Raw genomic sequence first — 19,431 nt, 5'->3', positions numbered from 1 at the left:
TCCGTGAGTTGCTTCAGCTGACTCTCCATCATCCTCTATAAACTTGTTTCCATTTCCCTGTCCCTGTTTTCCTTCTACCACTCTCTAAGACATTTTTCTGGAAAGATCAGTTTATGCCTAATGCCTCACCTTCTCACCTCTTGTCCACTTCACAATTCATTGCAAGTAGATTTCTGCTCCAATATCCCAATGAAACTGTTGTAGCAAAAATTGGCAGTCCCTTCTGATTCTCAAATCTACAATGCATTGTTCAGTCCTTTTCTTACCTGTTCACTTTGGTTCTTTCTGAAACTCTTTACTCACTTTCATTGTGTGATACCTCTTCATTGTCAATCTACTTCTCTTACTATTCCTTCTGAATATCTGCTCCTAAAAGTCAGCATTCCGTAAGGCTCAACTTTAAGTCTTCTCCTCTTCTCATACCTTCTAAATTGATCTTATTCACTCTTTTGATGTTAATTATGACTTATACATAGATGTCAACCCAAGGTGGGATCTCAATTCTAGTCAATGTTGTCCATTGCCTACTTGGTATCTCCAGATGGTTGCATTCACTAAATATTATTGAATATGATATGCCAAAGTTTGTGCTGTTGTGCCATGACTACCACAAATAATAAGACACATCTCCTGCCCTTGGGGTCTCTTAGGCTAGTGGAAGAAGCTGAAACCCTACGGTTAAGGATACTTATCATAGGAACCTAGAGGAACAGCAGTGACCCCAGTCCTGGGAATCAGTGATGTCTTGGTAGAAGAGGTGGTAATAAGCCTTAAAGCCTGATAAAGAGGAAAGCACCACTTGGGGACAAAGGGAAAGGGCATTCTAAGCAAACAGCAAATGCACAACTGCAAGGAGCAACTTGGAGCATGCAGCAGAAGAAACTCAGTGGCTGTAGGCACTGCAAATTAGTGTGTACACAGAAACTGAAGCAAGTGAGGCTGGAAAGGGAGGCAGAGGCAAAACCACAGAGGGTCTTCAAGGTAGAGTAATATTAAGGGCATTGGCTTTATCCAGTTGTGTAGATGATGGGAGTGTGTATAGCTGATGAATGATGAGAGTGAAGTAGTCATAGCCACCTTTTACAAAGAGTATAAAGTGCTCACAGAATGGAAGACAGGTTGGGGACAGAGGGAAAGACTGGAGACAGGAACCAGGAAGAAAGCAACTAGGGATACATATTCATTTCCAACTTCTTTGGTACAGCTGTTGATAGCCATGAAGATAAAATGAGCCTATCATGTCTACTGGGGCCCAATTTTTTTCTGTCTCATACACACATACCATTAAATATAAATACAGTTCACTTTGGGTAGTCATTGAAAAATTTCTACTTTCCACAGGCTCCAACACTGAGCATACATCTACATGATTAACATTAGCATTGTACAGATGGAGTAAAATTTCTTGTCAATGTTTAACATAGTTTGCTGTTTTCCACATTGAATCCCAAATAAGCACACAAGCATCTATTCTGCATATTGGCACTCCAATGTAGCAAGTCAATCTATATAAACAGCAGTAAAAATGGTTGCTTATACTCACTGTGAATGTTGGGCAGTCAGAGACATTCAGCTCTTGCAAGTTCCTACAGTGGCCTGAAGGAAATAAGTTATACATCACTAAACTACATATTGCAAATGTTTAAACAGAGTTTTTCTATCCTACATTGAATGCAGTGTATTCATTAGAAAACAAACAAAAACCTTGGCAAGTAACATGTTCTAAGTATATGGTTTCTTTTCTGAGAAAAATGACTTTTTTGGGCTTCAGAATTAAAATATATAGACATGTTTATTATTGTTTGAGGATTATAGGAGTAAGGGGAAAAGAGAAAAATATTACTGTGGGAAAAACACTATATACTCAGAGCTTTTAGCTTGAAAGCACTTGAAGAAAACCAATCTGGTTTTTTGTGCCTGCTTTTTTATTTTTTTGTTTTCATTTAACATTTTATTATGAAAATTTTCAAACATATACAAAAGTGGAAAGAATTGTACATTAAATAATCTATATAGCCACTGCTTGGATTCTATTTTTTACTGTATTTGCTTTATCATATATCCACCCACTCATTCATCTCTCTATACATCCCTTAATCATCTTATTTTTGTATGCATTTCAAAGTAAGTTGCAGACACTAGTACACTTACCCCAAATACTTCAACATGTATATCATAAATAATTCAGCATATATAATAATAAACAGAATAGCTGACATGATTTTGTTTAGGTCAGACTTATATAAAATTTATAATGAATTGTAAATAGACAAGTGGAAGGTCAGAAAGTCTAACTGACTAGCTCTGGGACCAGAGGCCAGTGCACAGCTTATAATCTCTAGGGGAAAATGAGACATGTATACAAACAGTTAGATGGCAAAGTGCTTCACAACCAGTGCCCTGCATCTCAGTGGACAGTAAGTAAAACTCCAAATCTGAGACAGAAGAGAAGCAGCTAGGGAGGCTACACAAACCAGTGACTGGGAGGAATGCTTGAAGCAAAGAAAAAGGAAGGCATTCTAGGTGGAGACCCCATGCAGCAGGAAAACTCCAGGCAAGAGGGCGATTCTGGTGTTCAAACTGTCACAATGAATAGAAAACACATTTGCTGCTCATAACCACACAGCCCCACGCTAGTAACAACAGACATGTTAGTAGTTATAAATCCATTTTGAACATTTCTTCCTTTGCCAAGAATGGACTGCATCCTAAGTGATATATGCAAACCAGAAATACTTTCAGAATTTTAAAAAGTGAAAACAATTGTTAAAAATCTGCACATCCTGGAAGTCCTCAATAATATTTAATAAGGAGAAAATAGATTTCCCAAGCAATATAAGTTTACAAAATAAATGTTCTTACAGAATACAGTAGTTATTCTGTTTGTTTGTTTCATTTTTTTGAGACAGGATCTCACTCTGTCACCCACACTAGAGTGCAAGTGGCACCATGTTGGCTTACTGCAGCCTCAACCTCCCAGGCTCAGGCAATCCTTCCACTTCAGCAACCCCCACTCCCATCCCCAAGTAGCTGACACTACAGGTGTATACCACCATGCCTGGCTAATTTTTCTATTTTTGGTAGAGACGGGGTTTCCCCATGCTGCTCAGACTGGTCTCCTGGGCTCAAGAGATCTGCCTGCCTCAGCCTCCCAAAGTGCTGGGATTGCAGGCATGAGCCACCGCACCCGGCCAGAATAGTTATTTGAGAGTAATTCATCAGTTCAACAAATACTTAACAAGGAAATATAGCAGTTAACAAAATAGACAAAAATATTTTCCCTTAAGGAGTTTACTTTCTAGTGGGGAGAGACTAACAGTAAACAAAAGAAGTTAAATACCGTATCTACTTTGACAGATGGTGATAAGTGCTATGGAGAAGAAATAAAACAAGAAAAGGGATTGGGAGCACCCAACAAGTGGGAGGAAGTGTGATTTAAAATAGGGCTGAACAGGAAGTTTTCACTGAAAAGGTAACATTTGAGCCAAGACGTGCAGGAGATAACAAGGACAGTGCCATTTACTCCAAGCATCTCTGGAGCCCACACCCAACATGGTTGGTGACTGGGAGACAGAAAAGGATAGGAGAAAAAAAAAAAAAAAGCTCAGGAAGACAACCATTCAAGTCCTACCCTTGTGTGTGCATCTCAAGGCTGTGTTCTTTTAAAAGAAGGAGAATTCTTTTAATTTCTTAAATCCGATGTGATGATGAACCACAGGCTTCAGTTTCAATCATGCTCAGTCCTAACATTTGTGACTACTTCCCCCGGGGTGGCCACTGTGAAGCATCTTTTGCGCATGAGCCTATTTTATCCTCCCAACAACATTAGGAGGTACCCTTGGTCCCATTTTACAGATGCTGAAGATGACCTGGGTTGATATACTTAAGCAGGTAAGAGAGCCTTGATTCAAACTCAGGGCATAAACATTCAGCCTCTAACCCAGACAACTAAGAGGGGAAGAAGCTTTCTATGTCACTGTTCTGTGGAACTAGAAGGCCTTTGCCTTAAAAAGTCTGTTCTTATCTGTCAGTAATACAGTGCTTGCAATGGGCCTTAACTTTTAATATATATTTTTTTCTCTTTCAACCTAGGGACTCCACATACCCCAGCTGGGTCTCATTGTTCCAGAACTGCATTAGTTAAGATTACCCAAACTTGGATTTCAAAGGAATACTTTCATTGTTCCGTCTGTAACACGAAGTAATTGGGGCCAGCTGGATGTCAGGATGCGTGTGGTTACCATTGTAATCTTGCTCTGCTTTTGCAAAGCTGCTGAGCTGCGCAAAGCAAGCTCAAGCACTGTGAGAAGCCGAGTGAATCATGGCCGGGCGGGTGGAGGCCGGAGAGGCTCCAACCCGGTCAAACGCTATGCACCAAGCCTCCCGTGTGACGTGTACACATATCTCCATGAGAAATACTTAGATTGTCAAGAAAGAAAATTAGTTTATGTGCTGCCTGGTTGGCCTCAGGATTTGCTGCACATGCTGCTAGCAAGAAACAAGATCCGCATATTGAAGAACAACATGTTTTCCAAGTTTAAAAAGCTGAAAAGCCTGGATCTGCAGCAGAATGAGATCTCTAAAATTGAAAGTGAGGCGTTCTTTGGTTTAAACAAACTCACCACCCTCTTACTGCAGCACAACCAGATCAAAGTCTTGACGGAGGAAGTGTTCATTTATACACCTCTCTTGAGCTACCTGCGTCTTTATGACAACCCCTGGCACTGTACTTGTGAGATAGAAACGCTTATTTCAATGTTGCAGATTCCCAGGAACCGGAATTTGGGGAACTACGCCAAGTGTGAAAGTCCACAAGAACAAAAAAATAAAAAACTGCGGCAGATAAAATCTGAACAGTTGTGTAATGAAGAAGAAAAGGAACAACTGGACCCGAAACCCCAAGTGTCAGGGAGACCCCCAGTCATCAAGCCTGAGGTGGACTCGACTTTTTGCCACAATTACGTATTTCCCATACAAACACTGGACTGCAAAAGGAAAGGTTTGTACTTTTCTTACTTCTTCATTTTCATGAATAACTTGAAATGCTCTTTGAATCTTATAATCCTCCCTACACCCCACCATGTCTTGGAATTCTCGATGTCACTTCCACCAGAAACCTTTCCCCATTGGCAATGGAATTTACCCCAAGTTTTTTTGGGGTCCAGACTCAAGGCAGTTGGTAATTAAAGGACAATGACAAGAGGGAAGGAGGTATCCTCAGTAGGGCAGCCATTTGGGTTCTACTCATTTGCACATCGCAAGCTGTCACTGTAAGGAGTTCCTTTCATCTTAAATCCAATTTAACTTAGGTAGGTAAACCAAGGGGTATGAAAATAAGTACAAATGCCATCTATATAACCTGACTTACACTGATTAAAGTCAAAACATGGTGTGCATCTGTGAGAAGATAACCTCAAAGAGAAAACATCTGCAGAACAGGACTGTGAGAGCACTCTGAAACAGAGTGAAAGTGATGGCGCTTCTGTATTTCTTATCATTTAGTCCCAAGGTTTTAATAAATGCTCCTTTTTTTTTGAGATGGACTGTCACTCTGTTGCCCGGGCTGGAGTGCAGTGGCACGATCTTGGCTCACTGCAACCTCCACCTCCCGGGTTCAGGCACTTCTCCTACCTCAGCCTCTCAAGTAGCTGATTTTAATAAATGCCTCTTAATGTCCTATATCTTAATTATTTCCAAATTACCCAGAATAAAACAATAAAAATTTAAAGAACTAAATTTAAAATATTTAACCTAACTATGAGACTAAGGAAATCTTTCTAGAATATTACCTACTTCCTGCAAATCATTACTGGGTTTTGCAACCGATGCAATCTTGTGCTAGTATTATGCAGGATTTGCACATGCAAGATAAAGTCATGAGCTAAGAATACAGATGGGAGAGTTCAGTAATGCTCTTGACATGTTAGTGAAGACTGATGTTCTCAAAGTGTGGTCTGGGAACTGCTAATCTACCCTATAATAACGAACCATATAACAATGTCTATATGTTTCATTTCTGGCATGGTTTAATAACTTATTTGTAATATTAAATTAAAGCCAGATGTCATTAAGTGAGGTTCATATACAGCATGGTATCATTTCTTCCACTTATTTTGGGAAATTTTGCTATGTTTTGTTTCTTTAAGGGCAAGAGAAAGGGAAAGTTCAGAGAGGAGGTCCTGGCTCCTCCCAAGAGAATGTTAGGCAGGAATTTATTAACATTGTCAGGCAACCTGAACCAGAAGTAAATTTGTCCACTTACCAGCAAAGTCATGCTCAAGGCTTGCCCCACCGCCCCACTCCCCCGCCCCCCACCCCAACTGTAAAGATGGCACCTGGTTAGATCCCACAGCAGCCATGTGGCACAGGGAGGTTTGCATACCAAGACACCCTGTGAACGGTATATAATTCAGTCCCATAGGAGAGCAGTTACATACAGCGTCATAACCTGGGACATGCCATTCTAGGCTCTAGGTACCCACACACATGCTGTTTACAACTTCCAGGAAGACAGTAACATTCCCATTTACAGATGAGGAAAATGAGGCTCAAAGAGGTTCAGTCACTTGACCATGGGTCTCACAGGTAAGTAGCAAAGCTAAGAAGTGAATCTTGGTCTACCTGAGTCAGAGCCTATGTGCGCTCTACTTCACCCTGCAATCTTCCAGAATTAATCTGAGCATATTCAAACAATCAGCTGCCTCAACAATGCAAGCATTAGGGAATTTCGAAGAGTAAGTAAATGTAGTTTTTCTGTAGCCAGAGTGGGTAGAATTTCCCGGATATTGTTATGCTGAGTCCTTAGTGCTTCATGCTGAAGAGCATGTTTATTAGAATTTCCTTTGTGGTGCTTAGATTGAAAACTGGAATTACATATTTTTAATACTAATACAAAGCTACTCTCCTAGATTTTAGTTAGAATACTTGATATTGCTGAGGATCTAACCTCAAGCTACAGTGAATTTGCACTTGTTGTATCAGGTGTAAATGAGAAAAGTAAATAGTATTAAGTTTATTAATTATCTGAGAAAAATACCATCTACACAAGATTTAAAACTTCTACAACGAGACTACACTGTGTTCTAAGAAGAGATAACATGTGAGGAAATATCTCTTTTTCACTGCTTTTATGCTCTTGGGCCATTCCCTCCCCCAATGAGCCTATTTCTGCTTTTGTGTTTTTTCCTTTTTTCCCATAATATTTTTATCTTGAAAAACATCAGCTTATAAAAATATAAGTACATTTTTATTGCTTTCTTTCTTCAACTTATTGTCTAGACACAACCTTCCAGAAATGCCCCATAAATTCATACCCCCTGCTTTAAAAATACACATCATTTACTGAAACACAATATAAATAAGGTTTCATGACATATACACTTAGCATATATAATATTGGGTCATCAAAGAACAACTTAAGTTTCTCCAAGTGTTAATGACTACGTAATTCAGAGCCTATTATTTTAGATTATAAGACGAAGGGTAGGCCGGGTGCGGTGGCTCATGCCTGTAATCCCAGCACTTGGGGAGACTGAGACAGGCGGGTCACTTGAGGTCAGGAGTTCGAAACCAGCCTGGCCAACAAGTTGAAACCCCATCTCTACTAAAAATACAAAACAAACAAACAAACAAAAAAATAGCCAGACATTGTAGCGGGCACCTGTAATCCCAGCTACTTGGGAGGCTGGGGCCTGAGAATCGCTTGAACTCGGGAGGCAGAGGTTGCAGTGAGTTGAGATTATGCCACCGCACTCCAGCCTGGGTGACAGAGCAAGCCTCTGTCTCAAAGGAAAAAAAAAAATGAAGGGTAGCTTTGTCTTTTAATACTATCAATACAAATGGTTTTAACTATGGTTTATATAAATCTAGTGATTCATTTCATGATTTTTTGTTATATTGCTGATTTCCATAAATTCAAAGGGAAAAGTCTTGTTTATTAAATTCCCTTTGGTAGTGGCTGCCACAGAGCCATGTGCCTTAGATTGATGATGATAACTGGACTGCAACCTTTGAAAGTGAAAATACACAGAAGTTAAAAATCATGGCTAGAATTCAAGTGTGACAACCTGAGGTTCTGTACAAGTATACCACATACACATGGTCACAAATAGAGAACCTGCATACAGATTCCCCAACTCGGAGTTGAGCCTTGCCCAGCTGACTTGTAATGAGTCAGATGGTGTGTGTAGGGGACCTAATATGTGCCAGTTCAACCACACAGACCTCAATAATCACTATGTATTTTTCCCTTAAATATCTAATGGCAAGAAAAAGAAATAATAGCTTTATTCACTGAGAAACAGGTACTTTGCCAAGAAATCCTAGTTTTTCAAAGGGAATAAATGTGAGACTAATTGAAAGGCATATTTATGCCATATTGAGGTAAATGGATTTGCCAAGAATATGTGAAAGTCAGAGTTTTTAAACTGCTGTTACTTTCACATTGACCAGAATAGTTTACCATTTTTAAGGAGTTATTTTCCTTCTAACATCAGATGGGGGAGAGTTATGCAGGTACATTACCCTTAGCTGCCTCCCAAGTTAAGGGCACAATTTTACTACAGCTTGAACAATAGTTAAGAATTTTGTATATGCAATAAACAGGGCCATTTATGTCTCTTTTCTTACTATTACAAGCTTTCAGAGTACTTCTGAGGTGGCTGACAACCAAGAGAGCCTGCTAAATGGGGAAACTACCTGGAGAAATTTCCTAATTTCCTCCTCAAAATCAACAAGGTTTGGCTGGAGGAGGAGCAAGCTTGTAAGGGGTAATAATCAAGTAAATATGGTATTTGTTGAGGCATTTACCAAGAATTTGGGGTAGCAGTATATATGAAATGTGCATACCACATAGTACCTGAACTAGAAATAAGGGAATTGATCAAATTCTCCTTCTGGTCTGGGGAAATGTATATTTATATACTCTTCATCAAAAGCAAACACTGTGCATCAGTATTTGCAATTCTCATTCAAGTTCTAAGGTAAAAGAAGTAAAGAATTTTTCTATTCATCAACACAGCAGATGAGATTTTCCTGTGTTTTTCTAAGCCACACTAGGAAAGCCTTTGCTTTGCATTTCCTGGTATTACTTGTGGATGCTATTTTTACCCTGGACTGCTGCTGACAATCCCAAAATGGATTCTGCAGTTTATATTCTTTTTCCAGCACCCACAGATCTGCCACATTGCCTAGGCCGAGTGTCAGAGTGTTCTCATAAACATTTTTTTCTACCCATTTATTTGTGGTTAACCCACTTTAGCTTGCCCTACAATGGTTGCTCTGTCATCCACCCCCATGTCCAGCCCAGCAGATGTGGGTTCAGTAAGCAAGTCCTGATAAACAGGCTGCTTTCTAGAACCTAGGAGGTGCTGACTCTGGTGACAAGGATGACCTACAGGTCTTAATGGCTTTATAGGACCTTAGTGAGGACTCTGGCTTTCATCACAATGAGATGGGAAGTCACTGGAAGATTTAGCACATGCTAAGGCTTGTTTCATACCAACTTTCTTTGGCTTTAGATATTCCTTACCCCTTTTCTTTAAGAGCTGATTCTTCAATCACACAGATATAATGGTGACCGAGAAAATGGGGGCAAAAAGAGCATAATAACCTAAATATTATTAAATTTTCCAGAGTTGAAAAAAGTGCCAAACAACATCCCTCCAGATATTGTTAAACTTGACTTATCATACAATAAAATCAACCAACTTCGACCCAAGGAATTTGAAGATGTTCATGAGCTGAAGAAATTAAACCTCAGCAGCAATGGCATTGAATTCATCGATCCCAGTAAGTTCCCCTGTATAGCCCCTTCAATGGGTGGCAAGTGTTCTGTGATTTTTTTTTTCTATGGCAACACTTATATACAGTAAATTTAGTTTAAAAATAACTGAACTAAACTAAATAATAAAGTACCAGTTTTAATTAAACATGACACTTATATTAGGAGTTGTTTGGCACTCAGAGAAATACTTGCCAAACTGCTGCTTTATGAAGTATGTAATACCACATATTACTACCATTTATTGTTAGCCCAAATAGTGTGTTATAGAATAGATTTTTAAAGTAATATATGGCAAATGGTCAGTAGTGTGCTAAAATGTAGTGATTTTTTTTTTTGAGATGGAGTCTCGCTTTTGTTGCCCAGGCCAGAGTGCAATGGTGTGATCTCAGCTCACTGCAACCTCTGCCTCCTGGGTTCAAGCAATTCTCCTGCCTCAGCCTCCCAAGTAGCTGGGATTACTTACAGGCATGTGCCACCGTGCCTAGCTAATTCTGTATTTTTAATAAAGATGGGGTTTCATCATGTTGGTCAGGCCGGTCTCGAACTCCTGACCTCAGGTGATCTGCCCACCTTGGCTTCTCAAAGTGCTGGGATTACAGGCATGAGCCACCGCACCTGGCCAAATGTAGTGATTTTTATTTATTTATTTTTTTTTGAGAAGTCTCTCTCTGTCGCCCAGGCTGGAGTGCAATGGTGCAATCTAGGCTCACTGCAAGCTCTGCCTCCCGGCTTCATTCTCCTGCCTCAGCCTCCCAAGTAGCTGGGACTACAGGCACCCACCACCATGACCAGCTAATTTTTTTGGATTTTTAGTAGAGACGGGGTTTCACTGTGTTAGCCAGGATGGTCTCGATCTCCTGACCTCGTGATCTGCCTGCCTCGGCCTCCCGAAGTGCTAGGATTACAGGCGTGAGCCACCATGCCCGGACTAAATGTAGTGATTTTTAAAGGGAAATTCAAATTTGGAATTTTCTTTGCTATTCATTAAGCCCCATCTTGTTTAGAATAAATTAGAAACAAACTTCTAAGCACTAAGCTCATAAATTAGGATAAAATATGCTCAAACCAGAGCCAGACATATTATATCTAGTTCTAGATCAAGACCAATTCTCTTTCCCGTCCTTCAAATCTCTTCTCCATTTGCTAAGCAAAGCCACTGGCGAAAATGAGCTTGGTAAATTAAGTAAACACATCGGATTTGGAAAGAACTGAGAATTACTGCAATATTGACCAGATTTATAACATATATCACACAAGTGCTTTCACTAGGCTACTTCAATTTGAAAAGTTCTAACCATGAAAATGATTATTAAAATTATTAATAATGTAATGTAATGTTATAAACATTTTGAGTACAATTGTTTTCCCTGCTTTTCTTTGTGATAATCTAATATCATTAATAGATCATTAGAATTTTAACACAATAAAAGTGAAAAATTAGAATGAACATTCTGGAGCCACAAGGGCATATTTTAGAATTAACATCTTTTTAAAAATTAGAAAATCATAATTTTTTAAAATTTCCCAAGGGACAGCAGTATGCTACACTTACACCTTAGCCTGTTACAGATGATGCTAACTTGGGAGTATGTTTGAACTGTGAAGTCAAAAGCAATTTTCATTTCTCAGTAAATGAGAATACTACAGACACCCTTCCCCCAAATGAAATAAGCATTATATCAGTGTGCAAGTCAGTCACTGGTAGCCAGTGCTGTGTCCACAAAGCCAGGGCACAGGGTAAAGAATCTGGAAGTGGAGACGCTTTCTTGCAAGAAAAACTCATTTCGACCCCCTATGATTCCATCTCCAACCTGACCAATCACCACTCCCCACTTCCCAAGCACCCACCTAGCAAATTATCTTTAAAAACTCTGATGCCCGAATGCTCAGGGAGACTGATTTAAGTAATAATAAAACTCTGGTCTCCCACACAGCCAGCTCTGCGTGAATTACTCTTTCTCCACTGCAATTCCCGTCTTGATAAATCGACTCTGTCTAGGCAGCGGGCAAGGTGATCCCATTGGGTGGTTACAAACTAAAGAATCGCAGGACAAACAAAAGCTATTCCAAAGGTCCTTGGGCAAGTGTCCGATTTCCTTCTGCTGTCATCTACAAGCAAAGCCGTAGTTTACCAACTATCAATGCAAACCAAGTTTTAAAGCTGTCTCAAAAAAAAAAGAGAGAGAGAGATTATAATAGTTATATGTCCTAAGTTAAATGTATTAAAGTAATGAGTAACAGTTACAACAAAACTAGTATATAAATAAAACTTGAGAAAAATGACAAGACAATGCAAAGAGATAGATAATAGTGCAAAATGGACTTGCCTTGCTTCTACTGATGTTTTTCACATGTTTTCCATAACTGATACTTTTCATCAGTTGTGGAATTCCCATAATTGCAGGGATTCCTTTTCTGTCCTTAGGATCCCCTGAAGGTCTTTTAATCTTGTTCACCAAATGTGTGCTCCTTGCTGACACAAAATGGTCTCTATCATCAGTGGTGGTACTCTCTTTTCCCTCTTTGTTCAATTCAATCTCAGGAACATATTTTCTACATTAATAAATATTTATTATGCACCTACCAAATGCCAAGCACTTTCCTGGAACAAAAAGTTCTTTTGAAACAAAAAAGTATCTCAGCAGTTAAGGCAAAATAACCTAAAGAAGTTTTAAAATGAAAGGTCTCCTATATTTCAGGGTCTTTGGGATGAAACCCTACAAGTAGCCTTACTTGAATGATTTTTGCTGGTAAGTATACAAATGCAGTGGGAGTCGCCAGACTTTAAAAGACGTGAATAACAATCATATAAAATGCCAGATATTGTTGTGGAAAAGAGAAAGAAGATACCCTACTAGGGGGTTTTTACCTCCTTTAAGAAACAGACAAAAACTAGTTTTCCCAAGTGCCTGAATATATATGGTTTAAGTAACAATATACAACACTTTCAAAATAAAATGTAGGAATGTTTACATATGCTTTTAATCTCAAAGTCTAATGTCTTGAGAAAAGTAAATCTGTGAGATCACTCACTCACAGAATTTTAGCAAATAGAAAAATATCCAGTATCTTCAGAACACAAGGGCTGATCTTTTGTCCCCTACCCCCAAGACATTGCTTGGTACCAAAATAGAAAGTTATTTTTTTAAGGGGGAATTATGGGTTTTTTCTGAGAACAGATAATATGAAAATAGTTAATAGTAATGGTATGACCACATATTTTCCTAATTCAAAATAAGGACGCTATGCTCTACAAGGGTATTTTAAAACAATAATGAGATAATGTTTGAAATAGAAACAAAATATTTGTATTTCTGGAGTATCTGGCTGGTCCATATCAACTGGAATACAGATGACCCAAGTGTAGACTTCTTTGCTCTTAGAGGGGGGAAAAAGCTTTTTGTTGTTTTATTTTCAGTTATATTTTGTATTGGTTTTAATTATCCAACCTCCAGCAAAATTAAATACATATGGATTCAAAGCTGATAGCTACCATAGTTTGCCAAAATACAACCAGATGTTTTCAAAATGTTGGAAAAAATTGTTTGTTTTGGGATTCTACAGGAATAGAACCCTTCCCCCAACACTGGGAAAAGTTTGTTTTCTAGGCATTTTCAGGGTTACTGATATCCCAGGGAACTGTCAAATCACCACCCAGCACATTTTTCATTTTTATCTGCACTTGTCTTACATGTGAAATATTTTCTTAATTCATTTCTCTTTTTTGTAGCATCTTTTTTTCCCCAAGTATCAAAAAAAAAATAAAAAATACATGAGCCCAAAATACATTTTTAAAAGCTAACTTAAAACTGAATATTGTATTCTAGTAAAACTAATCAAGGGAAAAGCTTTGAGTAACAATATATTTCACAATTTTGCAGTCAGACACGTTTACAATGGAGAAATATAAATAAAAACAAAACCTTCCTTCAATCCAGAAACTCTCTCCATAAAGGTGGTAATGAAAGAAAACACTTTCATTATTGACTAAGCATTAAACTAGAATGTGATGCATATCACAGGCAATCCACTAAGAGACTGCAAAGACTCTTGCCCCTATGGAACCAGGCAGATACCACCCATTACAGGAATCTCGCGCCTATGTAGCCAAGCAGATACCACCCATTACATACACGTTTTCGGGACAAACAATAATGAGTCCGTAAGGAAGATTTGACAACACCTTTTGTCACACAAAATTCATCCTAACTTTACCTGATAAATGGGGTGACCATCTGTGTTAGCTTATTGGCCTTATTCAGAGAAAAATAAATTTCTGTCTGCATGACAGGAGGTAGTTTTGCAACCGGAAGCAAGTTCTCGCCAAAGTTAGGACCCCACCCTCCCACCAGAGCTGGGAGATGGCGGTACCACCTTCCTTGATGTTTACATTTCAAAGAGATAGCTCCCAGGTCCTTGAAAAAGGCATTCTTGCATCATAAAGGTGACAAAAAGCCTATCTGGTCTTCAAAAGGATTTAAAGACATTTCAAAGGGAGGAAAAAGTACTTATAGTTAAAAGTTTTCTAGAGTAAAAGCTCTGGGAAAAAGAAGGGAAGAGAAATCTCTTTATTTTCAAAGGGGAAAATTAAGCCTCTTTTTAAAACTTGTATTTGTCCTTTTGCTATACCATACAGTGATTAACTCAATTACTCAGGCTCAATAAATATTTTCTGTTTCCAGCTGCTTTTTTAGGGCTCACACATTTAGAAGAATTAGATTTATCAAACAACAGTCTGCAAAACTTTGACTATGGTGTATTAGAAGACTTGTATTTTTTGAAACTCTTGTGGCTCAGAGATAACCCTTGGAGATGTGACTACAACATTCACTACCTCTACTACTGGTTAAAGCACCACTACAATGTCCATTTTAATGGCCTGGAATGCAAAACGCCTGAAGAATACAAAGGGTGGTCTGTGGGAAAATATATTAGAAGTTACTATGAAGAATGCCCCAAAGACAAGTTACCAGCATATCCTGAGTCATTTGACCAGGACACAGAAGATGATGAATGGGAAAAAAAACATAGAGATCACACCGCAAAGAAGCAAAGCGTAATAATTACTATAGTGGGATAAGGTAGAAATTGTTCTCATTGCAATTAGTTTTGTATTTTCTATACTGGTGTTAGAAAACATATGTTTACATTTTGATTAACTGTGTTGCCTATTTATGCAGGGTAATCCAGCTAAAGGAAGCTTTCTTTAATTATGCTAAGTATTATTGTGACTATTATAGTAATCAAGGGAATTGTCATCCTGTTTGCCTGTCCATTTGTGGAACAGCATCTGGTGATATGCAATTCCACACTGGTAACCTGCAGCAGCTGGGTCCTAATGATGGCATTAAACTTTCATAATGTCCTGTATAAATGTTTTTACTGCTTTTTGAAAATAAAGAAAAAAAAACTTGGTTCATTTTTACATGCCTTTCAATAGCTGTTTGTGCATACCTATGTAGCAGGACGAGCCACAGACAAAACTCCTCAGACACCAAGTTAAAGAAGGGGTTTATTCGGCCAGGGGCATCAGCAAGACTCCTGTCTCAAGAGCCAAGCTCCCCAAGTGAGCAATTCCTGTCCCTTTTAAGGGCTTATAACTCTAAGGGGGTGCGTGTGAGAGGACTGTGATTGACTGAGCAAGCAGGGGGTACACGACTGGGGGCTGCATGCACCAGTAATTAGATCGGAACAAAACAAGATAGGGATTTTCACAGTGCATTTCTGTACAATGTCTGTAATCTATAGATAACATAACTGATTAGGTCAGGGGTCGATCTTTAACTACCAGGCCCAGGGTGCAGCACCAGGCTGTCTGCCTGTGGATTTCATTTCTGCCTTTTAGTTTTTACTTCTTTCTTTGGAGGCAGAAACTGGGTATAAGATGATATGAGGGGTGGTCTCCTTCCTTATTCCCCCCTTTTGAGACTTTCACTCATTTTATTAGTGGGAGTTCTCACTTTCATTTTCACTACCCATGTCTTCTTGCAAGACAGATCAATAGTGATTCACATAGTACACTTGTGCTGAAGCATTTTGGTGAACTAAGGTAGCAATGAAGCTTTTTATCATTTGAAGAAGTACAGGTAGCAAACAAGGGAGCAGTAGGCAGGTTCCTATTATTATTATAACTCCTATTATAAGAGTTTTAAATCCTCCTAGCACTGGGAACCATTTTCCAAACATGGTCCCAGGGTCAAATCCATGCCACACTTGCACAGGCACATGTGCCAGTTTTGTCATATCTCTAACTATGTCTTCAACTACTTGCCCTCGATTATCTATGTGTAGGCAGCAATTAGTAAGGTTAAATGTCCTACAGACCTCTCCTTCAGCTGCTAGCAAGTAGTTAAGAGCTAATCTATTTTGATAGATAGCATTTTTCATCGAGTTTCTTGCCAGGACAGAATAGTCAAGACTCTGCCGGTTTTATTAGTGATTATTTTTAATACAGGTTGTAACCGTATGATTCAGTTGATCATGTAAATGGGGGTCTGGTATCCCCATGAGCCATCTTGTGCCGAGGTAGCAGGCCCAAAATATTGTATGATTCTCTCAGAGGGTCACTTATTATTTTTTCAATTTCCTATAGCTATGCTTCTCTTTTTGCGGGGAGCATAGACAGGGAAGCCCAAGAGTTCGCCTGTTTTTATGGGCAGTAGGAAGAACGATGGTTTAATAGTGCCAATAACACAACTACTTGTCCGCTGGTCAGGCAGCTTAGCATAGACTCTATGTCCACATATCCAGCATAGCCCATTGGGGGCCGTCCAGTCCTGGGATTCTGGGTGGGCCTAAACGGTCTGCAACTATGGAAATTTACTGAATGGATTTTTCTCTGTGTGGTTTGAACTCCACCATGTAGTCTTTCTACAGGAAGGGTGAAGTCCTTCTCCACTCTTGCTATACAGTATTGTCTAATGATTGAGTTTTTTAGGACCTAGAAGTGATCAGGGTGATTCTTTTGGGCCAGAAAATTCATCAGGAACTGGTTCCGTAGGTACTAATTCTTGGGCTTCCTATCTCCTATTACAGTTCCTCCACTTATATAACATGAAGTGACGTTGAGAGACTGGGCTACATGCTCGGCTAATTGCAAAAACAAATTTCTTGTTTTTCATGGAATTTCTGGTACTGGCACTTTTAGTTTATCATAAAAGCTTTGAAATACTGGCTCAGGAGAGTGTTTATAAACTTTTATTCAAACCACAATATTTACTCGAGGATCCAGTCCAGCCCCATTGATTGCTAAGGTCACACGGTCCTCTTTTTTCCAATGAGGATCTAGGGGATTTGTTATTACTAGCTCTAAGGGGTTACATTGTCCCTTAGTATAGGAAGGGCCATTTTTTCCTTTCTGAAGGTGGACTGGATCCTTTTCATTTTTTTATCCAAGTGGCCTAAATGACACAAGACCAGTATTTACATTTATTTCCACATAGTCCTAATTTATGACAGATGTACTTATTTTCTATCAGATAGCCTCTTTTCTAATTAAGAAAACTACACCTTATTTCTAACTTATTACTATTAATGACAGCACAGGCATCAAATTTTAAGGTGACTTGTTTGGGCACCCTTTTTCTTTTTCTGTTTTGGCTAACACTTTACTCGTATCGCTTATGAGCCCCTACCAGTCTTCAGTTCTTAATCTTATTTTAAAAACTGTGGTCATGGGAGGCTCAGATGGGTCATAATACACATCAGGTTGGTCATTTCCTGGGCTACATATCTTGTATAGAATAACATTATACAAACAAGTTCTTTTTAGAGTTCCAGTACACTTATAATAACCATAAACTAATAGGACCGTAGCAACCTTTTGTCCTACTTGATGTATACACTGGGAACAGCTCTCAGTCTGAGGAAGGTCAGTTGAAATCCTTACTGTACAAGTCCAAACTTTAAGGAAAATGAGTCCCACGATGAATTTCCTCATGCTTCGGCTGTGCATGGACCAGTCGGTTTCCGGGTGTGACTGGGGTAGGGCTTGTCGTCTTCTTCAGAGTCACATTGCAGGGGTTGGTGAAGCTGCTCCCATCCACGTACTGCTCACAGTCTACTGATGTTTAAGGAGGTCTCGGAGGTTGGGCCTGCCAGAATAAACTCAGTCTAACACCTCTACACAGTTATGTTCAACTGGGCTCTCTGATACCGGGAGCAAAGTGGTAGGGTTTAGGGTGTTGCAAACTTCAATGGTTATGTGGGGATTTTCACATAGCACGCTTTGGTGCTTGGTTAATCTAGCATTTGTTAACCAATGATGTCCTTTGGTATTTATTAAAGTTACCACAGCATGGGGGGGTCTTTATATTCAGGTTTTGCCTAAGGGTTAGTTTATCTGCTGCTTGTGCTAACAGGGCCGTTGCTGCTAGGGCCCTTAGACCAGGGCGCCAGACTTTGGAAACCCTGTCTAGTTGTTTTGAGAGATAGGCCACTGGCCTTGGCCAGGACCCCACATTCTGGGTTAAAAGTCCAACTGCCATTTTTTCCCTTTCTGACATATAGAGTGTAAAGAGTTTTGTTAGGTCAGGCAGCCTCAGGGCTGGGGCCGACATGAGTTTTTCTTTTAACGCATGAAAAGCTCTTTGCTGTTGGTTGTAATAGATGTAGTTTATCTAATCTACATTTTTACTAACTGTCACCCACCAAAATATTGACTCAAATCCTGCAGCTATTTGATTTTAAGCTTTAAATTGATCTGGTATTCCTAGTGGGACTCCAATTGCGTCTAAATAGACATGAGAGTCGGAAGACCCATAAGGGACTTCTCTCACTTTACGATGTCTTATTTTTTTCCCTTCTGGTTGATGAAATGCCAGGGTGAAAGGGATAGCCAACTATACTAAAGTACAAGTACCACTCCAGTTATTCAGCAGAGTGCCTGTAAAGGTCCACCACCATACCACCACACATCCACTCAGGGATGAACAAAGGCTGACTGATTGATAAGCTCCTGAAAATTCTTAAGCTCACTGCATCCTTTCAGGTCTCCAAAGAAGGCTAAGTTTCCTCCCTGTCGTGAGAGACATGAAGTGAACGTAGTGTTGGGAGACAGAGGCTGGATGGCCCTCGGCGGCTGACCCGCAGGGTGCCAGACTTTGGGATGTAACAGAGAGAGCTTCGCAGGACTTATTACTCCAGGCTGTAGAATCCGGGAAAAGAGCTACTATGCAGCCCACACCTGGTCGACCGGAGGACCACCTTAGTGGAAAGGGGACAATCTGGGCGCCTGGCCTGCCATGTGCACATGCATAACAATTGCTTTTGTTTAACATGCAGATGGAATATTTGATACATTTTAACCAGGCATCTGCATCTTGGTATCCTGTCTTAATTGCTAAAGTTTGTTTTAAGACTTTAACTTCTATGCTCCTCTAGTAAAATGAATGTATGGTTTTAGGAAATAACAAAAACTGGTTGGGGCAGTCCATCCTTGCTCTTTAGTGGTCCACAAAACGTTGGACCAACTATGGCATGAAAGCTCTACATCTGGGGGCAAGACTCCTGGTTGGCACTAGGGTCTTTATCGAAATCTCCCCAGATTAAATAGTCCTTGTTTACTAATGCCCAGTCTGAGGACAGCAGGAGGGACAGAAGTACTTTTCTGAAGTAGAGAGCTGTCTTTGACTTGGCAAGTCCCCACA

General features: G+C 39.6%; 2 protein-coding genes across 13 annotated transcripts in view; one reads left to right on the top strand and one right to left on the bottom strand.

Annotated features, from left to right (window-relative positions):
* LRRC17 (leucine rich repeat containing 17) overlaps nt 1–15,209 on the top strand; it is a 33,828-nt gene extending 18,619 nt beyond the window's left edge. The window contains exons 2-4 of the mRNA XM_003896416.5: nt 4,093–4,999; nt 9,634–9,789; nt 14,467–15,209. Of these exons, the coding sequence (XP_003896465.1) occupies nt 4,228–4,999; nt 9,634–9,789; nt 14,467–14,864 (1,326 nt within the window). The 5' untranslated portion in view covers nt 4,093–4,227 and the 3' untranslated portion in view covers nt 14,865–15,209. The remainder of the gene's footprint in view (nt 1–4,092; nt 5,000–9,633; nt 9,790–14,466) is intronic.
* The window catches only part of FBXL13 (F-box and leucine rich repeat protein 13), a 276,151-nt gene that overhangs the window by 124,903 nt on the left and 131,817 nt on the right, over nt 1–19,431 (bottom strand). For all 12 annotated transcript variants that reach the window (XR_004183440.1, XR_004183441.1, XM_017957017.3 and 9 more), the window contains one exon: nt 1,544–1,596. Coding sequence is in view for 10 of the 12 variants with exons in the window: in XM_017957017.3 (XP_017812506.2) it covers nt 1,544–1,596 (53 nt within the window). In the remaining 2 variants the exon portion in view is untranslated. The remainder of the gene's footprint in view (nt 1–1,543; nt 1,597–19,431) is intronic.

Source organism: Papio anubis, chromosome 4, assembly GCF_008728515.1.
Source record: "Papio anubis isolate 15944 chromosome 4, Panubis1.0, whole genome shotgun sequence".
In the NCBI taxonomy this organism is placed as follows: Eukaryota; Metazoa; Chordata; class Mammalia; order Primates; family Cercopithecidae; genus Papio; species Papio anubis.
This window is presented reverse-complemented; position numbering and strand designations above follow the sequence as displayed.